This window comes from Aythya marila (genome assembly GCF_965140915.1).
Source record: "Aythya marila genome assembly, chromosome: 6".
Classification (NCBI taxonomy): domain Eukaryota; kingdom Metazoa; phylum Chordata; class Aves; order Anseriformes; family Anatidae; genus Aythya; species Aythya marila.
The window spans coordinates 11,906,251-11,927,048 of record NC_139047.1 but is presented as its reverse complement, the minus strand read 5'-3'; the positions used below and the strand labels follow the sequence as shown (position 1 = coordinate 11,927,048).

The following is a 20,798-nucleotide window of genomic DNA, read 5'->3' as shown; positions in this document are numbered from 1 at the left end:
ATCTTCACCCTTGCTGCCACTGCAGTCTGCTCCATTTGCTGAGCTGCTGCTTCAGACAGTGACACTTCTCTGAGAATTTTGCCAACATAACAATCAAAATCCTATGAAGTCAGCTGTTACTGTGTGATAGGTTCTGTGTTTTGGCTCTTTGTAAATGGGAATGGAAAGCTTCTTCCTTCTGAGACATTTTGGGGAATCCTAAACTGTAGGAATATACCTGTATGCTGTGACTGGAGTCTGGGCCTCTGAGGCTGAAGGCAGTTTGAATTCAAGACTCTCTGGTCCTCTTGATCTCCAAGACTCTGTTTTGTGGTCTACTTCTTGATCTCTTGCTATTGTACCACTAGCAATATAGATCTGTGTCCATACCAAGGTGGGAACAGCCACACGTGGTGTTCGGCTTTGTGGTCTTTGACTTGTGTATTTATTTCTGATTTGATACTGCATTCATTGCTCAACCAAAACTCCAAGTCAAGGTGTTGTAACTGATGGAATACAAGCCCTTGCATGTTGCAGATGTGCTGTAGTTGTAGTACTAAAATTTGCCCTTCAGTTGCAGTCACAGGACAGTACCCTGCAAACCGGCTACATAAATTCTTGCCAACAGGAGAATATAGGCTTAATCTGGGAAATACTGCTTTGGATGTAAAGACCAGAAAAAATATGGGACTAGCATTATTTTCCATCTGACTTTCATGAGGACAAGTGACAGGCTTTAAAGTTTAAAATAGCACTATTAAAGCAGTATAAAAATGTACATATTCAAGATATGTCAGTAAGATGGGACATTGTCACAGAATAATGGGTGCTAGCTACTCAGCTTTCAAAGTAGCACAAAACCGAGGGAGACACTAATGTGATTCTCAGTTTCCCAGGGAGAAGAGAAAGAGAAATAAATAGAGAAGAGGGACAGCACAACACTTCTGAGTGTACTGCTGCCACAGTAAAGAGTGTGTGAGCTGCATCGGCTGTGCCATGCAGCTCTGAGCGGTGCGCACACCACAGCAGAGGTGGCACTCTCTGCCATCCCTCCCCTGCCACAACCAACATTAGCTGACCCAGCAGCAAAGCTGCCTGCTAGCATCTTGATTGCAGTTTTCTGTCTTGTCAAGCACGGCAAAGCCTAAGCCTCTTGAAAAGCAGGGCCTGCATAACCTTCCCCCTGCCCTGGCTGGGGCTCAGCCACGCTGCAGGGGATGGGGCAGGTCAGCTGTGGGGGCTGGCAGGGGCCCAGCCCAGGTGCTCAGCTGCCTGTGACATGAGAAAGGCCTCGTCCCTCTGCAGGGCAGCTTGCCTCTTCCCCTGCCTCCCTCTTGTGCGGGTGATTCAGGAGTGTCTCCTTTTGGCGCTGACTTTGTAAATTCTGGTAATAACGGTGCCTAGAGCTCTTCTTTCCCCCAGGGAATGAGTGGAACTACCCAAGGTCAGGGCAGGATGGGCTTCGGGCTCAGTGCTGCAGGGTGGAAGGAGTAATCCTGTGGCAGTCTATGAGGATGGGGTTTGTAAAGAGAGGAGGCGTTAGTCCTGGGGAAGGGACCAGCTTTCTGGAGGGTAAGGTTGGTGTCGGTTCTTCCCCTTCCCCCAGTCACCGCTGCATTGGCACAGAGGAGCTTTCCCGTGGAAAAAAAGCGTCTTTAGACTCTGTCCTGTGGTCATGTGCCCTATTCCCCAAATGTTTGCACTCTGCCTTTGAGATAGCACAGGCTCTGTGTGTTATGGCCATATTGGGGCATCGCTCAAACAGCAGTTAAGGTTGTGTTTGCTCATACCTTAACTCTTTATTTACTGGTTTCCAAGGTAATAGCTAGGATCGACATTCTGGAAGGGCACTGTGTGCTCCTGGCACCCTTCCTGAATTTTTCTGTCAGCAAACATCTTACTTTTGAAAATTGGAGTATCTTTTGGTGAGCACTGACGTTGATTGCAGCAGTTTGCCGTCAGCTATTAGTTTGCCCCGGAGATGCTACTGCAGCTATGTATGGCTAAGTTTTCCTCTGCAGCCTGGCCACTTCACCCTGCGTAACGGGTGACAGAGGCAGCAGCTTGCTGTGTTTGGAGGCCTGCCCTGTTGACAAAACAGCATTGAGGAATCCCAGAGTAACACCTGCCTGGACAGGGGCAGGCAGTCACATATCTGTCTTGTGTGGGCTCTAGGCTGGCTGGCTATGAGCCAGATGAGTCCGCAAGCCAGCCCAATGTGTTAGCTGGCCAAAAGGGCTCAGTGCTGAGCAGGCACAGAGGCTTGGTTTCACACAGGAGATGCTTTCTCTCTGGCCATCCTGAAATCCAAGAAAGGCAAGCGTACATGTAGCTGTAACTGTGCCCGTACACGTCTTATGTCTCAATCTCAGTTGTTTTCATTGTTCTCTTCTTTCTCTGCTCTCCACAAACACTCCCCATATGTCATTTCTAATCTCATCAAGTCAAATAGAAAGTTTCCATTTGCTACCTACCCAGTGCCCCTTATTACCAGGCCTGCATTGTGCTGGTGGAGTGGGTCAGACTTTCTCAGTGATACGGGCAAGCTGCCCACAATCCGAGCCTCATGCCTCTGTGTTTCCAAAGCCGAGCTGTCTGCCTTCACCTGTCTGTCTGTCTGTCTTGACCATTGCCTCGGTCCATCCAGGCTGCCCCTTAGCTCCAGCTGAGCCTGATAAGGTTGCCTAATGTTTTTCACTCATTTTGGGTGCTTTTCAAACTCAGACTTGGAACTGCTTCCTTTAAGAAGCATTTAAACAAAACATTCAGACATTTTCAGCTTTCCCCCTTTGTTTTCTTCTTCGGTTGAAGCAATTCAGAGTGAAGTGGTAAATTGTTTTGCTTAATTCTAATCCATATTTTGGTGGTGTGGGGGAGTAGTAGTTGGCTCTGTCCTTGCTCTGCTGCTCAATTACTTAATTGGTTCACTAGTGATCATTTAATGAAATACCCAGCAAATTAGTGTTTTTCCATTGCAGATAAATATTTTCCTTTTATGAACAAGATAGTTTCCTCAGTGTCTGGTTTTCATTTTTAGTAAATAGTCAGCCAGCTAACAAGCCGACTGGCCAGCACCAATTCCGCTCAGCTGGAGATACTTTGCAGTGTGTGCTATCACACAGACCCCACATGGCAGCACTTTGTACAACAACCAAAAAAAGACAAGCAGAAGAGGGCATGTGATGGTAAATCCCATCATCTGAAGAGTCCACAGAGACTCTTCAGAGAAGGGAACATTCCTCACGCATGTTACACAAAAGCCCCAAAGGTGATGAGTGACACTTCCCACTTTCATTTCTTTGGGAAGACTCAGTGTCATCACATGTCTCTACTTTGCCACTAGTGTTTGACTATTTCCCCATAGAGAGAAACGCGCCAGCTCACTCTTTACCATTCTCTGCCTCTTAATGATCAATTATTTTTAATTGGAACCTCTTGCATTGTGCCGAATCTTGAGAGGCCCCTGTCAAGATCAGGGCTCCAGCAAGATGGGAACAGCACCAACACGTACACGGGGACAATAGAGACCATTTTTTTGTCCCAAAGAGCATGATCCTATTTAGAGAAGGGCCGAAAAAGAAGTAGAGGTAAGGATGATTGGAAGAATTGGCAGACCATGGGCAAGTTTGGGAAAAATATGCCAGTCTCCTGACCCCTTGTCTGAGGTCCTGTCTGCTGGCACACGCTGCTTCTCATTCACTAATAAAAACGTCGCTGTCTGCACAGAATTACATTTAAGGACAAATAAAATAGGCTGGTATCTGTACGAAGAACTTTATCAGGTAAATAAGACACAGCCAGGGATGACACTGAGTAGTAGAGCTTGTGAAAATAGCAGTTATCATGATAGAGTCCTCCATGGGCTTATTTTTATGCATCTAACACATTACTACGCCTTTAATGTCTGTGTTCAAGTAATGTATGGAGTCTGAGGGCAGTGCTGAAAAGCTGGCCCAAGGACGTTTTATTACAAAACTGATTTTAATGAAAATTGATAGCAAAACAGAAGAGTCATTTAAATGAAATTGCTGAGTCTCTTGAGATTGTTTTCTGAGAAATGTTTATTTTCAGTTCTCATTTGAGAAGTTTTTATTGAGATACGATTCAGAACACAGCACTGCAAAATCCTTACTTGAAGACAGTGAGACATAGAGTTAAATTGTGAACTCTGTTGGTTAATGTCAGCTCTGCTAGCTAGATAGCAAAAACTTCATGGGTTCTCAGAGACAGTAGAAGAAATCCCTGTCTGTTGGCAGCGATGCAGTGCTCTTTGCCTTCCTAGCACAGCAAAGCTATCCAGTGATGAAGTCACCTTTGCAGATAAGCAATTTCTTACCAGAAAGCATGCTTTCTGGTGCATGGTAAATGTAAATACAGTTGAAGTCTTCTAATGTCTGGTGCAGGGGTTTGGCTCAGCCTGCCCTAAAAGCAGAGTGGCGCTGGGGTTTTACTCTGGCTCTGGAGCCGGCCTGGGGCAGGAGCATTCAGGCGCTGCCTGGCCCCAGCGGGGATGGGCACAGCCCGGGCCCTTCCTGGTCACCGCATCTCTGCCTTCCTCTGCTCTGGGCTGGAATTCTTTAGTCATCACGAGGGTTGCTTCTGCAAATGCAATAGCTGATTTACTGTCTTAGTGAGCAGTGTGTGTAAGGGAAACCAGTCAGTATGAGTAAATCCCCTCGCGAGAAGGGCTTTCTATCCACTCTTTAAAGCCACCCTGTCCCAGCCTGCTGCGCATATTGTGTAAGGGTGTCGAATGGCATCCCTTTTACTGGCCACTGGCCCTGCTGGAATGCAGCTCTGCACATCTTGTGAAGGACGGGTGGGAAATGCTGCCTGAAACTTCTACGTTTTGCCATTAATGGAAAAAAAATAATTGAGAGGCAGGAGTGTTACAAATAGGAAATGGTCTTTTCATCATGGATTAAATAAAAAAGATTCCATCTTTACATTTCGTTTTTTACCCTTTCTAAAGATGGACTCATGCTTTAGATAATCAAAGCTGGCTTTGAACTAGCTCATACAAAAAATCTTTTTTTTTCTTTAAAAATAGCCCTATAGATATATATACATATCACAGCCTTTCATTCCTTTTATAGGTGGTTTCATTTGCTGTGAGAATGTGGAAGTTCTGAGCGATGTGAGGCTCATGCAGGCACCACAACAAACACAGGGAACAGGGTCCAGGCACACTACTGCAATTAACACCAGTGTTTAATTAGCAGACAGCTGCGTTGGGTAAGGGGCTTTTGATTTTCTCTCTTCAAGGCTTTTTGATGATAGATTTACCTACAGTTTTAACTCAAACTTGTTACACTTGCATGCACTCACACTGCATGTGCATACACATGCACGCACACATACACGCAACCCGCATGGAAAATTTCTGGAAGGAAGCCAAGCCATGTCAGGCAACTGATCTAATTCATGCTTGAGGTAAATATTTTAGGAAGTAGCTCCCTTTGACTGTCTTCCATAAAAAACTAAGTTACAGGTATTTTTTGTGTGGAGGGGATTTATTGTCTGGTGGATGCTTTGGTGTATTTAGGAATCTTGTTTGTGTTGTTGGTTTAGAATATTTAGCAACAAAAAACTGACGTGTGATGAAGGTGAATGGGTACAGAAGTCTCTTGCAGGAAAGGCTGGCACCAAGGCAACACGCAGCCGTTTACCCCAGGCAGCTTAGTTCCCTCTGTATTTCATGGTGAAAGACGGATAGTAGTCTCATGCTGTTCCCTGTTGTTGAGGCAGGAAAACGTCCAAACAGCCAACTAATCCTTCCACTTGGCCATCTTTAGTAAAGAGAAAAATGCTGTTGGAGGTCATGGTAACAGAAAAAAACGTTGAGGAACTGAGTGATGAAGTGAAGACGTGTTAGGGAAGGTGGGTTCTCACTGTTAAGAGCTGTCATGAAACCTCGGATCTCTCTGGTTTAGGCTTTCTACTGTGATTTAGATACTGCCTGCAGCAAGCTGAAGTTAACTATAATAATTTAAGATAGGAATACAGTGGTGTCACTGAGTCTGTTGTTAATAACTGTTCATGGCACAGAAAATGAGAGATCGGAGAGTACTAGAAGAGCTAAGCACAGTGCACCACCAGCACAGATGGGCCCAAATCCTTTTCTCTGTTATGCATAAGCAGCAATGTAACACAAGTCTGTTTTGTTTGATTGTAGTCAGTGGCTTTTGATTTTCATGCATGCCCTCACTCCATCTTAATTTTTAATTACATCTTTATAGCTTCTCACACCTTATGTTTGAGCTTTGGGTAGAGTGATACTCCTGTGAAAGCATGTGCTCAGCCTGCCTAGTTTGGGATAAGGTATTGGAAAACATACAAATCATTTGTTCCAGCTGGTGGTCTTAATTCGGCATTCTCTAGAATGGGAGCTATTTGCGAAACTTCAGGATACAGGATAAAGATCTGACAGAGGTATTTATATCAACCCTGTTGTCATAGTATTTAATTTCTTCTGATCTTGAGAGTATTTATTCTCACAACATTCCTATGATATAGGGAAGTGCCACTGTTACCATTTTACAGACGGGGAATTTGAGACAGAGGTGAGATTTTTCAGTCAATTCTCATGACATGCACCTGGCAATTTAAGCACTTAGAAAAAGAGCTCTCCATGTACCTGTGTGCGTCTTCAGCTGCCTGAATGCTGCTGAAAGTCTGATCAAAAGTGATCTGTCCACCATCTGTTACAGTGCAGGTAATCAAGCACTTGTCTTCCAAATCCCAGATTAGTGCCTACTTGCTGAATACCCTTTTGTGCCCATCTGAGCCAGATAATGGATAATGAATTTTTCTTCTCCTACACCCCCTGTTAGAACTCCCCATTCACTGGAAGCTTCTCATTAAGTACCACTTAGGCATGTTAGCCTAAGGAAAAGGACAGCAATGGGGGAATAATGTTACTCCTTGCCTGCCCTGAGAACAGCATTGTCTTTCTGTGGATTGTTTTGAGAACAATGCTAGAATTGCTAATACTTCCAGTAAAGCTGGAGGTAGTTGAGAAATGGACCTTTTTTTTTTTTTTTCCCAGTTGTCTTCTTGGCTTTTGGGAACCTGGTGTTAATAGCAGGGTTCATGGCTACCTTGGTGGCCATAGGATGGTGTTGATTTCCAAGACCTGTGCAGCCAAAGCCTATTCATGTAGACTACACCCCTAAACAGCATACACTGATTTTCCACCTGTACTTGTAAGAATGATGTTTTTAAGCGAAGGGTTGCTTATAACCAAACCAAGTTGTTGTGACACAGCCAGGGCAGTCAAAACAAACAAGTTGTTGCTAGCGGGATTTCCTTACTAATACGGTTAAGTGATAACACCAGTTTACAAATGCTATTAAAAATGTGCTCTAGGCCTTTTCTGTTCCTGCTCTTTATCCATATTTTTTTTTTATCCCAGTTCCATAGTTTCCTGGGCACGGTTAAGCATGCTGGATGGAGAGGACCAAGTTGTGTAGGGGAGTGTGTGTTCATCATGGCCCTGCTGGGTCTCTGTTCTCACTGAGCCTTGTTCATCTGAATCCAACTTGGCTGCAGCAGTGGCAGTGCTGGGCTCGAGCCTGGTCTTTACCTGCATTAGGAGAAGGTGCTGTGTCGCGCTCCCACTGCCCTGGTATTGAGATGAGCAGTGCCTGGCCTTCCGAAACAGGCAACCTTGGACCTCGGGTTTAAGCAGTGTCAGAAACCACCCAGTCCTCTATCTGCAAAGCAAATACCATCTGAGCGGTGTTAAGCCCCAATGCTTGTATTTTATAGTCTGGGCATCATTTTAGTCAAAATTTGTCAGTTCTAAGTGGGGCATTTGGGAACTTGCCATTCTTCCAATCCTATATTATTCTGTGCAGTGCTGTAGCTGCCAAAACCACACGCTCGTGTTGGCATGAAATAATTATCCTGGTTTATATAGAACAGGCTTGGCAATAGTCTATCTCAATGAACAGTCATAGTGCTGAAAGATTCAGAGTCTTCTTTTCCTCTCCAAGCAACAAACTAAATTTCTTTCAGCTGGATTCATGGTTTTAAATAATAAACAGGAGTGGGAAGAAAGTATAGAGAGCAGACTGTATAGAAAGTACCTGTAAGGTTTAGAAGGAAGTGAGAATGAGATGGAGAAAGAAAAGACTATTTAAATACAAGCTAGTAATTTGGTTTCTAAACCCATGAGAAATTATAAATAATGTTTACTGTTGCCAGTTGCTGAACAGAGGTGTGTGGTTTTTTACTTGCATGCAAAGCTATTGGTTGTGGGTGAAGTACTTAGACAAAAACATTCAATCGCTGGTGTGGGTATTCCACCAAAAATAAACCCAAACAAACACTGACGTGTTATGAAAGCACTTTTTTTTCTGTGTAGACATTCAGTTGCTGTTGCTATCTGTGAATTACAGAACTTTTCAAGCATGTTGTTTAACTTGCCTGAAGTAGCAGTGTTTTCTTATAGAAAGTAGCACTAATACCTCTGAAACATAAAAACCATACAGGAAGTATTGGATTTTCATGAAAATGTGGTATGTGCTCTAACCTCACAGGGATAATTGTCAGTGATAGCTATTACTTGCCTAGGTCTTGTGATTCAGAAAACACTGCATGCATGTTGGTCAAAGGAGAAGGGTAGGGAATTTGGTCAAAGAAAAATTGTTTTGCAGCGATTCACAAAGGTTGGTAAAGGCTTGTTTTTCCCCCTTTTTTTCCAGGCAGCTTCAGAGAGAGATTTGTTTTAATTGTACTTCACTGTGAAAGTAAAGTAACTGCTATTTTGTTATCGGATCGGTGGTACAGATTTTTATTCCAGAAGGCCAGACGCTATCGCTACTTGAAATTCTCCAAATTGTTTCCACTGTGAGCAAATTCAGTCTTGATGTGAGTCACATCTGCTTAAAACTTAACAGCAGTTGCTCCTACTTTATACCAGCATCAAATTTCACCTACAGTCTCAAATTTTAAAAATCAAGTTACATCCCAGGATTTGGATAGTTTTGTATAAGTGACTTTAAATCCAGAAGTACCTAATAGGAAATCCTGAAATAAAAGCATACAACTTCAGTGGTTTCTGGTGGAAAGAGAAACGTTTCCTTTCAGATATGAATATCTCATGTGAACAAAAGTCTAATTTAAGTTTTTTCCACATACCAACAAAAAATAGCTATCACACCTAAATGCAGTTTCTCATCCAGCTCACAGGGATGAACAGTGAGCAGAGAGAAAAGCGGGGAGATAGGCAGCTTGCAGAAATGGCAAGCTTGGCTGCTTGTGATGTATTAAGGATTAATTGCATGTTTAGCAAGGCAGCCGTGGCTGCACAGCGCAGGGGCACCGGTCCTACCGCTGCTCCCCAGTCCTGAGCACGAGCTCTTTTAGCCGTTCCTTCGTTCTGGCCGGCACTGGCTGATTACTGGGAGGAAATGTTTATAGAAAGGTTCAGGTTTCCTGAGCGAGTGGAGTGAACCCCTCAGCAATTATCAGTGAGCTCATGTCATAAAGCAGTTTGAAGCCGCCTGGCTCACGGGAAAGCAAAGGCCTTTTCAAAAAAGGAAATTTGACAAGTGAAAGATTCTAGGGAGCATAGCGGTGGTTTCAAATGAAAGATGGGGCTTTTCTAGAAAGGCAGCAGAAATGGGGACAGCTCCGAAAGCATCTTAAATCAGTAGTTCATAAACTTAAAATGTAAAAGTTTTTTTTTTTTTTTTTTTTTTTAAAGCACAGCATCCAAATAAAATAGTGCCTAGAAAGAGCAACTGCTGCAGCGTGCTCAGTACGTGAAACATTGCAGCCAGAGCTACCATGATGGCATGCCACTGTGGCATCTTAGATCTGTTTTGTAACTAAACTTCTGATATAGTCATGGTTTAAGGCAAAGGAAAGGTAACGAACCCAATAAATAAGATGAAGTCATTACAAATAAAATGTTGGAAATTATCAACATTTCACAGATGAGGAAAGAAGTTATGATTTATTTTATAGGACCTGTAGCACCCGCCCTTTCCTCAATTTCAGAGTCCATTTGGAATGGGAAGAGAGCATTATCCTTATTTAATAGATAAGAAAACTGGCTTATCAGCTTGCCTTTACCAAGAGGCAGAGCCTGGAAGAAGGCCTCAAGCAAGGGCAAACATTTGGAAAAGCCTCAAAATGCTGTGTTCTATTGTTAGGAGCCAGGACTTCAGAAAGACTAGTTTCAAGTCATGCTGAGTTTCTGATCAGTTGTGCATTTACCCAAACATCTCTTCCATCTCTCACAACAAAGCTGGGGGGATGGACACAAACGCGATCCAGGACAGGGCTAGGACACTCCCAGAGCTGTCCCCCTTCTATAACATGCTACATGTTCCAAGACTAAAAGAATTTCAGAGCCCTTGTATTAAAAATCATTTATTTAGTGATCTGTACATGGGATGAAGCAGGGCCTCATACAGACCTTCAAAAAAAAACAAAAAACAAAAACAAGTAAAAACATAAATACATATTTTCTTACAAAAAATGAGATTTACAAAATATACATACTGCACTTGTCTTACAGGTGGTTTTTTTTGTTTGTTTGTTTGTTTTTGTTTTTTTTCTTTTTTCTCCACATGCACATTGTAAGAGACAAAAACTCAAGCCCTGCAAGTCTGAGATCAGATATACTGAAGGATTTGGCTGATGGGCCCATTGCTCATGCCCAGACTACTGGTATGCCTTCAGCCAGCAGTCTGCACCCTCACCCTGAACATTTTTTTCCTCCTCTTTAAGTTTAGTTCCAGACAATTCCCCACTCCACCCCCCTCCCCCCCCCCCCAAAAAAAAAAAAAAAAAAAAAAAAAAAAAAGAGCAGCCATAGGGTGGAGACTTGCTGAAAATCCAGAGTTTCCTATTTTGTCCTTAGGCAAGAATACACACACATATATATACTTATAAAAACAACCCTTCAGTGAATATAAAGGTAAAGTAGTTATGTAAAAAAAAAAAAAAAAAAAAAAAAAGAGTAAGTCAACATAAAAATTTAATAGAAAAAATCTGTCACATTTCAAAACAAAACCGATGGATTTAATGATTAATTTCTCAGTGTCCTTCCTTCCAAGATGTGATCACTGGAAACTTAAACAGACGTATTTTAGCTAAAATGAAAAGGCTTCTCCCTTGCGATAATTGCTTTCTTTTAAAACCAAAACCCAGTCCCCCCAGCCCCCTCCTGCACCATGAGTCATTGTAATGCAGTTCAGGGAATCTGAGGAGCAAGCAAATCGGTCCATCATGAGCCAAAAGTATTCTTCCTGTCCCCAGAAGCCAGCTGTATGTTGACTTTACCTGCAGCAATCTCACTACAAAGCAGGAGAGAAAGCAGGTTTATGGGAAGGAAAGAAAAAAAAAATAGTATCTTTGTGTTATATACTTTAATGGATCTTGTTTTGGCAGGTGCTCTCAGTTACACTCTTCTTTCCCTCTAAGCCTTGCATTTCCTTTAGTTTAGAAAAGCAACCCATATTGAACAGTACGAGAACATCCTGCCTCCTCCTTTTTCATAAAAGGAATGTTTATTTCTGTGAGCTCCTCACATCCAAGGGTGAACCTCAACGACTTCTTTTTGTTAGTTTGCCCATAAAAACCGATCCCATGCTTATGCCTTTCTACACAGAAAACACTTTTGTTTCCCCCTTTGTCTCCTAGAACAAAGGCAAGGGGGAAAAGCCTTCTGCTGAAAAGCAACAAGTCATTTCTTTTCAGGGTGTGCAATAGCAACCCCCTCCTTCCCCACAGCAGCAAGAACAACAGACTGAGGGCCGAATTCTCACTTTGAAATCATTAAAACAGGTATCACTGAGATTAAAAAAAAAAAGAGGAACTTGTAAGTTGACAGAACAGAGGCATCTCACCAGCACATGATCTGGGCTGTAGCTGGTTATAGAGTACTCACGTGATTGCTCCACGTTTGAAGGAGTAGACAGTAACCTAAGGCTCGGGAGCTGCCCTGTGGGCTGCAGTTTGACCCAAGCAATTCAGAGTTTGGCTACGTCTCGGCAGGGACAGCTCGACACATCAGGCTTCCCCTTCTGCTCCTCTGGAGCGAGGCAGGATGGTTTTAGTTGGGCTGGTTTTGCTTTCCTGCATCAGGGCCTTGGGGGAGAGAGAGGTAAAGGGGACTCCTGGCAGGTGAAGGACTCTCCCACCCCAGCAGCAGCCTCTTTCTGTGCTCTTCCACTTAGTTGGGCACGAGCACCATTGGACACGGTACATCTGGTCCCTTATGCAAATAATTTTTTTAAACCCTCTGGGAGAAGGAAAGTTTTGAAAAGCCTCCCTTCCTCTGTGTTGAGGGAGCTGAGCTGTTGCCTCCCTTCTGCTGAGTATCTCTCTCCTCCGTGTGTGTGCGTGTGCATGTGTGCGCGCCAGGAAGGGCAGGAGGGTCTCATACTGCCGTCTCGCCTTTGCTGCCGGTGCTCAGTCTGTGGTAGAAGCGTCGCCAGGACTGAAGGGTTTTGCCAGACCAGATCCAAAAGCCAGTTGTGATACCAACAATCATGGTCATGAGGTACTTGATCATGAAGACTGTGAAGTCTGGGCTCATGGGGGCAAAGTGGCTGGGGCAGGGCACAGCATAGGTTTTGCAGGTCTGGAGGAGCCACGTCTTCTCCCAGGTGCCACGGAAGGCCTGCTCGTAGAAGTAACACGCCAGGACAATGGTGGCAGGTACCGTGTAGAGGACGCTGAAGACCCCGATGCGCACCATGAGCTTCTCCAGTTTCTCCGTCTTGGTGCCATCGTGCTTCATGATGGTGCGGATGCGAAACAGGGACACGAAGCCGGCAAGCAAGAAGGAAGTGCCAATGAACAGGTACACAAACAAGGGTGCCAGCACAAAGCCTCGCAGCGAGTCCACGCTGTAGATACCTACGTAACAAACCCCACTGAGCACATCCCCGTCCACCTGCCCCATGGCCAATATGGTGATGGTTTTGACAGCGGGCACAGCCCAGGCAGCCAGATGGAAGTACTGGGAGTTGGCCTCGATGGCCTCGTGGCCCCACTTCATGCCAGCAGCCAGGAACCAGGTGAGGGACAGGATGACCCACCAGATGGAGCTAGCCATGCCGAAGAAGTAGAGGATCATGAAGAGAATGGTGCAGCCTTCTTTCTTGGTGCCTTGGGCCACGGTGCGGTAGCCGTCCTCGGAGAAGCGCTCCAGGCACACCACCCGCTCCTCCAGCAAGAAACCCGCCGCGTAGGCCACCGCCACCATGAAGTAGCAGCCTGAGAGGAAGATGATGGGCCGCTCGGGATAGCTGAAGCGGCGCATGTCCACCAGGTAGGTGAGCACGGTGAAGAGGGTGGAGGCGCAGCAGAGCACGGACCAGACCCCCACCCACAGCCGGGCGAATCGCACCTCCGCCTCCTTGAAGTACATGAGCCCGTTGGGCCGCGACGGCTCACAGGGGGCTCCGCAGTCCCGTTCCCCCAGGAACCGGTAGCCCAAGTAAGGGGGCACCTTGAGCTGCCGGGGGCAGGAGAAGGAGAAACCAGAGGCAGGCTGCGGTGGGGTGAGGAAGTCGGGGAGGTAGCCGGCTGTGGGGTGGGCGGTGGCCCCCCGGCCCGCGGCCCCTCCGGGCCCCGGTGGGGCATCCGACGTGTTCTGCCCCACGCAGATCTCGCCCGCGCCGTGGACGGGAAAGTTCTCACAGCGGAGCCGCTCCGGCCACTGGAAGCCGAACTTGTTCATGAGGGCCTCGCAGCCCTGGCGGGCCCGCTCGCAGAGGGAGCGGCAGGGCGGGATGGCCTGCTCCAGCACGGTGCACACGGGCGCGTACATGGAGCAGAGGAAGAACTTGAGCTCGGCCGAGCACTGCACCTTGACCAGCGGGTAGAACTGGTGCACCTCCAGCCCCGCGTCCTCCTGGTTGGTGTGGCCCAGCAGGTTGGGCAGGATGGTCTGGTTGTAGGCGATATCCGTGCAGAGCGGGATGGAGATGGGCTGGCAGAAGCCGTGGTCCGGCACGGAGATGCCCTTCTCGCCGTGGTACTGGTGGGCCGCCGCGCCCGCCGGGGGGACCCCCAGCAGGGCGGCCAGCAGCAGGGCGGCCGGGCCCAGGACGGGGCAGCCGCCGCCGGCCGCTGCTCCTCCTCCGGCCCGCATCGCCGGGGCCCCGGGGAGGCCTTCAGAGCCGGGCGGCGCGGCGCCCCAGGGGCATCGGCAGCGCCCGGAGGGCGGCGGCGGAGCGCGGCTCGGAGGCTGCCGCCTCGGCTTCGGCGGCGCGGCGGCGGCGGCGCTTCCCCGGCGAAAGTTTGCCGAGCCGCTCTCGCCGGAGGAGGCGAGGCGCGGGCACGACCGGCGGCGACGGCTCTCGCCGGCTCCGCGCAGGGTCCCGCGGCGGCGGTGGCAGCGCGGCGCTGGCTGCTCCCCGGCCGGCTGCCGAGCCCCGACGGCGGGGCTTTGGGTTGCGGCTAAGCGGATTAGCACCGCGCCCGGCTGAGCCGTGTCTTGCACTCGGGGGCTTAAAGAACTTGGAAAATCCAATTACTGCGCCGTGCCATGCGATGCGATCCTCCCTTCGGCTCCGCTCCCGACGGGCGCCGCTGGGCCGGGGTAGTCTGTGCGCGCCTCCCGCTCCGCCCGCGGCCCCGCCGCCACCGCCCGCCCCGCAGCTCCCGGCCCGCGGCCGCGGCGGGCACAAAAAGCCCCATATAGGCGCGGGCGCGCCGCCGGGCCCCGCCCCCGCCGCCGGCCCCATTCACAAACCGCGCTGGGGGCGGGGCCTCGCGGGGCCCGCCCGCCAATCCCCGGCGCCCGCCCGCCGGGCCCCGCGGCCGCCCGCCAATCCCGCGGCGCGCCGGGGGCGGGGCCCGAGGCGCGGCGGAGAAGTTGCGCCCAACTTTTTCCCATCGCCGCCAGGGCAGGGCGGGCTGGGGGCGGCCGGGCGGGGTGGGATGAGATGGGATCGGATGGGATCGGCTGGGTTGGGACGGGATAGGATGGGACGGGACGAGATGGGATGGGATGGGATGGGATGGGTTGGAATGGGATGGGGGGAGCCGCCCCGGGGCCCCCCACCCCTCATCTCTCCTCCCCGCTGCAGGGCACAGCCGGGCGGGGGGGCTCGCTCAGGGTGGCCCGAGCGAACTAAAATTAACTGGCTGCTTTCTGAGCAGGCTTTGAAAATGCAAACAGCTGCCTGTGCCCAGAGTTATTAAAATAAAAAATAAAAATGCACCGCCCGGGTACGTTTGCAGAATGAGCTGATTGCGTTGTTGGGATGTTCGTGTCTGCACGCCAATGCCTCCCCCAGCGTGGGGGGGTTGATTTGTTATCACAGCATGAGCGTTGGTTTTTGCTGGCAGAATAAACGCTTTATTAATGCAGATCTAAGCTTTAGCTAGGGGAAAGCTGATTTTTTTGAAACGTCCAGTGTTACTGGAGCTAAGAGGAGAAATTTTATATTCCCAACCGTATTGCTGCAAGCCCTTAAAGAGACTCCAGAAGGCTGTAAGAAAAGCAGCATTTCCTCTATGGAAACACCCTGCCTGTCTGCAAGAGAAAACACGTAGGTCAGGGGAGGGATGTTACCAGCCTGCCGAGTGATGAGCAGATCTAGAGCTAGACCAGCATGCATTTACTAGGGACAGAAGTGTGTGTTTTTGCAGCATAGTTGTGTTTTGAAGTGCACCACCAAGCTACAGATTGCTGGAACCATCATGCTTCTGGAAGGCTCAGGCAAGGAGGGTGTCCTGGGCAGCACAGAGAGGGGGCGTGCTCAACAAATGCCCTACAGTGGTGACTGCTTTCCCCTTCATGCTGGCCTGCAAGAGCCTGTGGTCAAAGACAGGCTGTGACCAAGTCTTATCCAATCCACCCCATCCCTCTCTGTGAGGAGAGAGGAACTATACTATTCAAGTTGCTACTTTTATTTTACTCTTGTATTCAGGATTGCGCTTGTATTGTGCCTAAGCAAATACACCGGTCTGTACCGGTGCGTGTAAGGCTGTTCGAGAGAGCAGAGTTTGGCTCAGGGAGCTCCAACAGCAATTGTTGGACAAATGTTTCCCATATCCTCTCCTGCCCATGAACAATGTGTCCTCATACCAGTAAGACCATGGAGCTTCAGCTTTTGTTATGTTTGTTAGGAGAAGTTGGCAGTTATAAATGGGCTTACTAAAATTAATTTACTCTCTAAAACTGGACATGGATTTAAAAATAATGTTCTGCTCTCTGAAATATGTACATGGCAGGACTAGCTACTTGTGCTTGCAACAGCTGCTTATAGAAATGAAGTCTTTTCTTCATTCTCAATTACAGCTGTTGGAGGGCGCCTAAGAATGTTGGTTTTTCAGTTTGGTCAGGCTTGTTATCTGAATTACTTGCTTTTATACACCTAGTGACTAAGCAGGTTTTTCTGATACGCTCGCCTAAATAACCTCCCATGGTAAAATCTTCCACAAACTTATTTACTGTTATTTTTTTATTATTATTTTTTTCCCCTCTGGCTGTTAGCAACCTTCAAAAAGATTATTCTGATTTTTTTTTTTAATTATTTCCCCACCCCATCTTTCCGTAACACTCCATGAGCTGTTGAGTCATCTATCTGTAATAATCACCTTAGAGCTTCTATTTTTTACTTTGGCTTATACAACTGACTTCATCTGCAAAGCATTTTGTGACATTCAGTATGAAAAATGTTAGAGGAAAAGAGATGTTTCACTGGCAGGCAATGACAATGCAGAGAAAGGAAAGGAGCTGCAAGCTTTCTACCCTGTGAGTGGACCATTGTGATTTCTGTATGTAGTGAGACACATTCTGAGCTAGTAAAATGGTATTGCAAGAAACTCTCAGCAGTATGGATACAGTGACAGAAACTATTCAGGGTAAGGAATGTCAAACTAAGTGGCAAGACATTTACTGGGTATTTATTTACAAGACAGGGCAGATGGCATCGGTGGTTCCCCCTGTTCTCTGCTGGTCCCATTCATTAGAGTCATTGCTGTGAACCATAGTATGAATGAAAAGACGGCTGGGAGCTCTGGTGTGTGCAGTAAAAGCAGTATGACTCCAGCACATTTATGTTGAACGTAACGTAGAATCAGAGAAGCAAAAGGAAAAAAAAAGTAAGCAGAAAAGAAGGAAGGAAAGCCGTATCTTCAGTTATTTCTTAGTGAGATAAGAAGAGAGTAAACTTATCATGTGGAATGACACTGCTAGGACATTTGAGATGGCAGGAATGTACAACAGTATTTACTAAGATGGAGGAAGAAATTCACTAAGGCAAATTCCATTTTTTTTCATATTTAGGCCATTGGGAGATGGGATACAGTCACTGAGAGAGGGAGCGGCACTCTCAGAATGACAGATTGTGGCCTGGGAAAATCTCAGACTGCCAAGTCAGTCTAAGGCATCCTGACAGCTTTCAGGAAACAAGAAAAAAAAAAAAAAAAGGCAAAATCCAGGATTCTGGAATGTAGGGTACCCCAAATCAAACAGGGCCTCCGTAAGTAGCATCAATCTTGTTTCAAATGGCAGCAAATTTGTGCTCATCTCCTGTTTTTGCCTCCATCTAAATTCACAAATTTTAGCCTGCAAAGTTACTTAAACTTCCTCACAGCAGCAGGGGCTCTCATCAGCACGAAGGCACATGCAGCCACCTTAGGAGGTTATCAGCCACCCAGAACAATTGCGCCGCACAGGACTTCACAGACTGAGAAATTGTCTGTTGCAACCACACAGGAGTTTAAAAGGTTTTCTCTAAAAATCTCCCAGCTGCTGATGTCCTGAGTATCTCACGTTGCCTCTTGCTTGCCAGCAATAAACCTTGAAGACCAAAACCCTGGTAAGTCCTCAATACCAGAATAACTACAGAGGCTCAGACTTTGGTACCAGTTCTGGAGCCATCTGACTACACTGCTCTACACAGCGAGAAATGGTTAGGAGCAAACAATTATATGTCTTTTTACACATTTAAAAATAGATCCAGTGTGACTTCCAAGCTAAGTGTGAGTGAGGAGCAGCAATCCCGACATGATGTCTTTTCCTGCTGTTTTAAAGCCTCCTTAAACGTTGCCAATATCATTTTCCTTGTTTCCTATCCCATCTGATAGAAAACTCTTCCCATGGGGGGAGGGAAATCAAAACAAAACACCCCCTCCCCACCCTGCCAGCCAGTAGTTATTTTGGGTGCCTGAGGGCGAACATTTTCAGATTATCTGCTGCAAGGTTTCCAGTCCTCATTGCCCTCAGGAGAACAAAGGGCAGCGCTTCCCTCTGCTCCTTCCGCCCTCTGCAGAAACTCCCTGCTGGTGGACGGCTCTCACCAGCCCTCCTGCCACCCTGCCCCGATGGAGCCAGCTGAACTGTGAGACTCGTTGAGGTTACATGACTAAATAACTTCCACGACAATTTCCATCTCAGCCTTCTGAGGCACACTCACATCTATTCTTACATGATCAGGCAGGCTGTTGAGCTAAGAACATCAAAATTTGCACTCCCTAAAGCTTAGTGGGGAGATGCCAGGAGCCTGGGGGGGAAATGATGCATGTAAATTCTACGTAACGATTTGCATAATTAGAAATAAAATAAGTTCGCAGTATTATATCTGCTTGCATTTTTATCAGTCCGGTAGATTACTCTAAATTGCGTATTGTTTGAGCTCACCAAAGAAGTCTGGTGTTTCTGTAATGAGACAGGAGAGCCTGGTAGTTCACAGGCAGAGCAGGGAAGGGAAGTCCCTGCCCCCCACCATGGAGCCTTAATTTGAAATTAGATTGAAGGCATAAGAAACTGATTGAAAAGAGCATATGGGGAGGGCACAGGTGACAAAAGGAAGGGGATACTGCTGGAGGGGATGTGGTTTCCCACAGTGAAAGAGGTAAAAGCTGGTTGCATCATGGATTTGTAAGATAATTATTAGCTTATGAAGTAGTATCCCAAAGGATACAGTGGAAGCTCCACTGCCTTCCACATTTACGATCAAATTGGAGAAAACATTAGGAAACACTCACAAAGATGGACTGTTGGGCTGGTGATTGCTTTCATCTCTGAGATCCATGAATAAGAAAACAAAACCTGAAGTTGATCAGCTCATCCCCACTCAGCAGCTCAGTGAGGACATCAGTTACACTTTAACCCTTGCGTGACTCTTTGAATTCTCCTGTTCCTTTAAAGTGGGTTTACTCTCTTTTCTCAGTATTTTGGGGTTGCAGAGGCCTTTGGTATAAATGCAGACAACTCCTCCTCTTACTTTTACTTTCCTAAGCAAGGTGCTTTTTGAACAAGACAAATTGTCTGCTAGCAGCAGTATTAGCAGCCAGGGCCTGGCACCCCTCTGGGCACAGTGATATCACAGGATGGAGGGAAGCTTCCCGTGGCAGGAGGGTAAAAATGCCATTTGTGTCTGTTGTTCCCTGTCCACCAGAGGGGAAGATGCTGCTCTGAGAATCTGGAAGCAGCATAGGCACATGCAAACTTTCTTTCTCGTTCTTTCAATCTTAAAAGGTACTTCTGGTGTGGTACAGTGCTTGGACACTTCGGAGACTGCTGTAGCTGATTTTGGCTGATGTGTAGTGGGATATGAACGTGCTGAGGGAGCACCACACGTGGAAGGGCTTGGGACACTGCTGCCCCAGGCTCCCTGGGCCTTCCCCCACAGGAAGGCCTATTTTTTCTTGGCTGTGAGCCAATTTAATTGAACTAGCCTGGGTGCTCTGTCCGTCATCCCTTTTCCTCCAATATGCAGCAATTTTATTCTTTGTGTGTAATTCCCCTACCTATAAATCCCCCTTCAGTTTCTGAGGCCAAAGACAAGTGCTACTACCTGATTTCTGTGTCCTTCTTGAAGGAGCAGCACAGTTACAAAGCCCAGCTGTCTGCAGAAAAAACAGAGAAGCCTGGTTCTTGCTTCAGCCAGCTGATTCTGCATAGCTCTGCCATTTGTGTAGCTGCCATTAAGGTGACTGAAATCTCTTATCCAGGAGCTTTCCTGCACCCGCCTCTGGCTGGCTGAGGTATGTAACGCACAATGTAATGAAAACCAGCCATGTTCCTCAAGTTTACACAGAAATTTCCCATCTCATTGCAGATGGTGGCACAGTTTTTGTGACCGCTTGAATTACATTTTGCTTCCAGCTGCTCCAGGTTGGTGCGGGTTTAGTGGCTGGCTGCTCTGATCACTTTCCTGTTGGTACCCTTTGATTGTGGGGAATGCAGCGGTGCAGTGTGTTGTGCTGTATTGTTGTCCTTTATGCCCAGCCTTGTTTTGTCTTTTCATAGTCCCATTTATTTGAGATCATAGTTTAAACTCTTTAATGCAGAGGCTGAGGGCCTGCATTTGTCCTGCTTGTGTTAACGGGAAATGTTTCACTTGCTTCAGTGGAAACAAAGGCAAGGCCTCGAATTCTGTTTATGTAGGAAGGAGAACCGAGTTTAGCCCAAAATAAGAAATGGGAAAGAGCCATTATATTGCTCAGTCCCTGCTTTAATAAATGCTAGTGGTTTAACTAGTCTAGTTTTAAATACCTTGAATAATGGGAGCGCTGCTATTTCTCGTGGGATGTAGATTCTGCCATCTAACAATCATATTGGCAGGAAGCCACTGCCTGATGTTCAAACAAATGGTTTATCTTTGCTTGATTAAGGCCCGCTAAAGATGAGCGCAGCCTCCAGAAACACCACGTTGTTTCCAAAGCTTAGAAAACAAGGGAAGAAGAGCTGTTATTCAATACAGAATTTGCCAGATGTCTAAAGAGGCAAAGGAATTCCTAAGCCTCTGTTTACAAAATCCTCTCTCCTCCTCCCATGAATGCTTAAATTACAAATCACTGCTACCATCCTATGTTTGGGGTGAAATTTCCTT

General features: G+C 47.0%; 1 protein-coding gene across 1 annotated transcript; it reads right to left on the bottom strand.

Annotated features, from left to right (window-relative positions):
* Window positions 1–10,755: 10,755 nt before the first annotated feature.
* FZD7 (frizzled class receptor 7) lies at window positions 10,756–14,572 on the bottom strand. Its single transcript, XM_082763254.1, has 2 exons — window positions 11,885–14,572; window positions 10,756–11,291 (listed from the first exon to the last, which is right to left on the bottom strand). Exon 1 carries the CDS (start codon window positions 14,096–14,098, stop codon window positions 12,377–12,379), a length of 1,722 nt encoding a protein of 573 aa, XP_082619380.1. The 5' UTR covers window positions 14,099–14,572; the 3' UTR covers window positions 10,756–11,291; window positions 11,885–12,376.
* Between the last annotated feature and the right edge of the window lie 6,226 nt (window positions 14,573–20,798).

Excerpts from the sequence above, each read along its gene's own strand:
- FZD7 (XM_082763254.1), bottom strand. The coding sequence starts at position 14,098 with ATGCGGGCCGGAGGAGGAGCAGCGGCCGGCGGCGGCTGCCCCGTCCTG.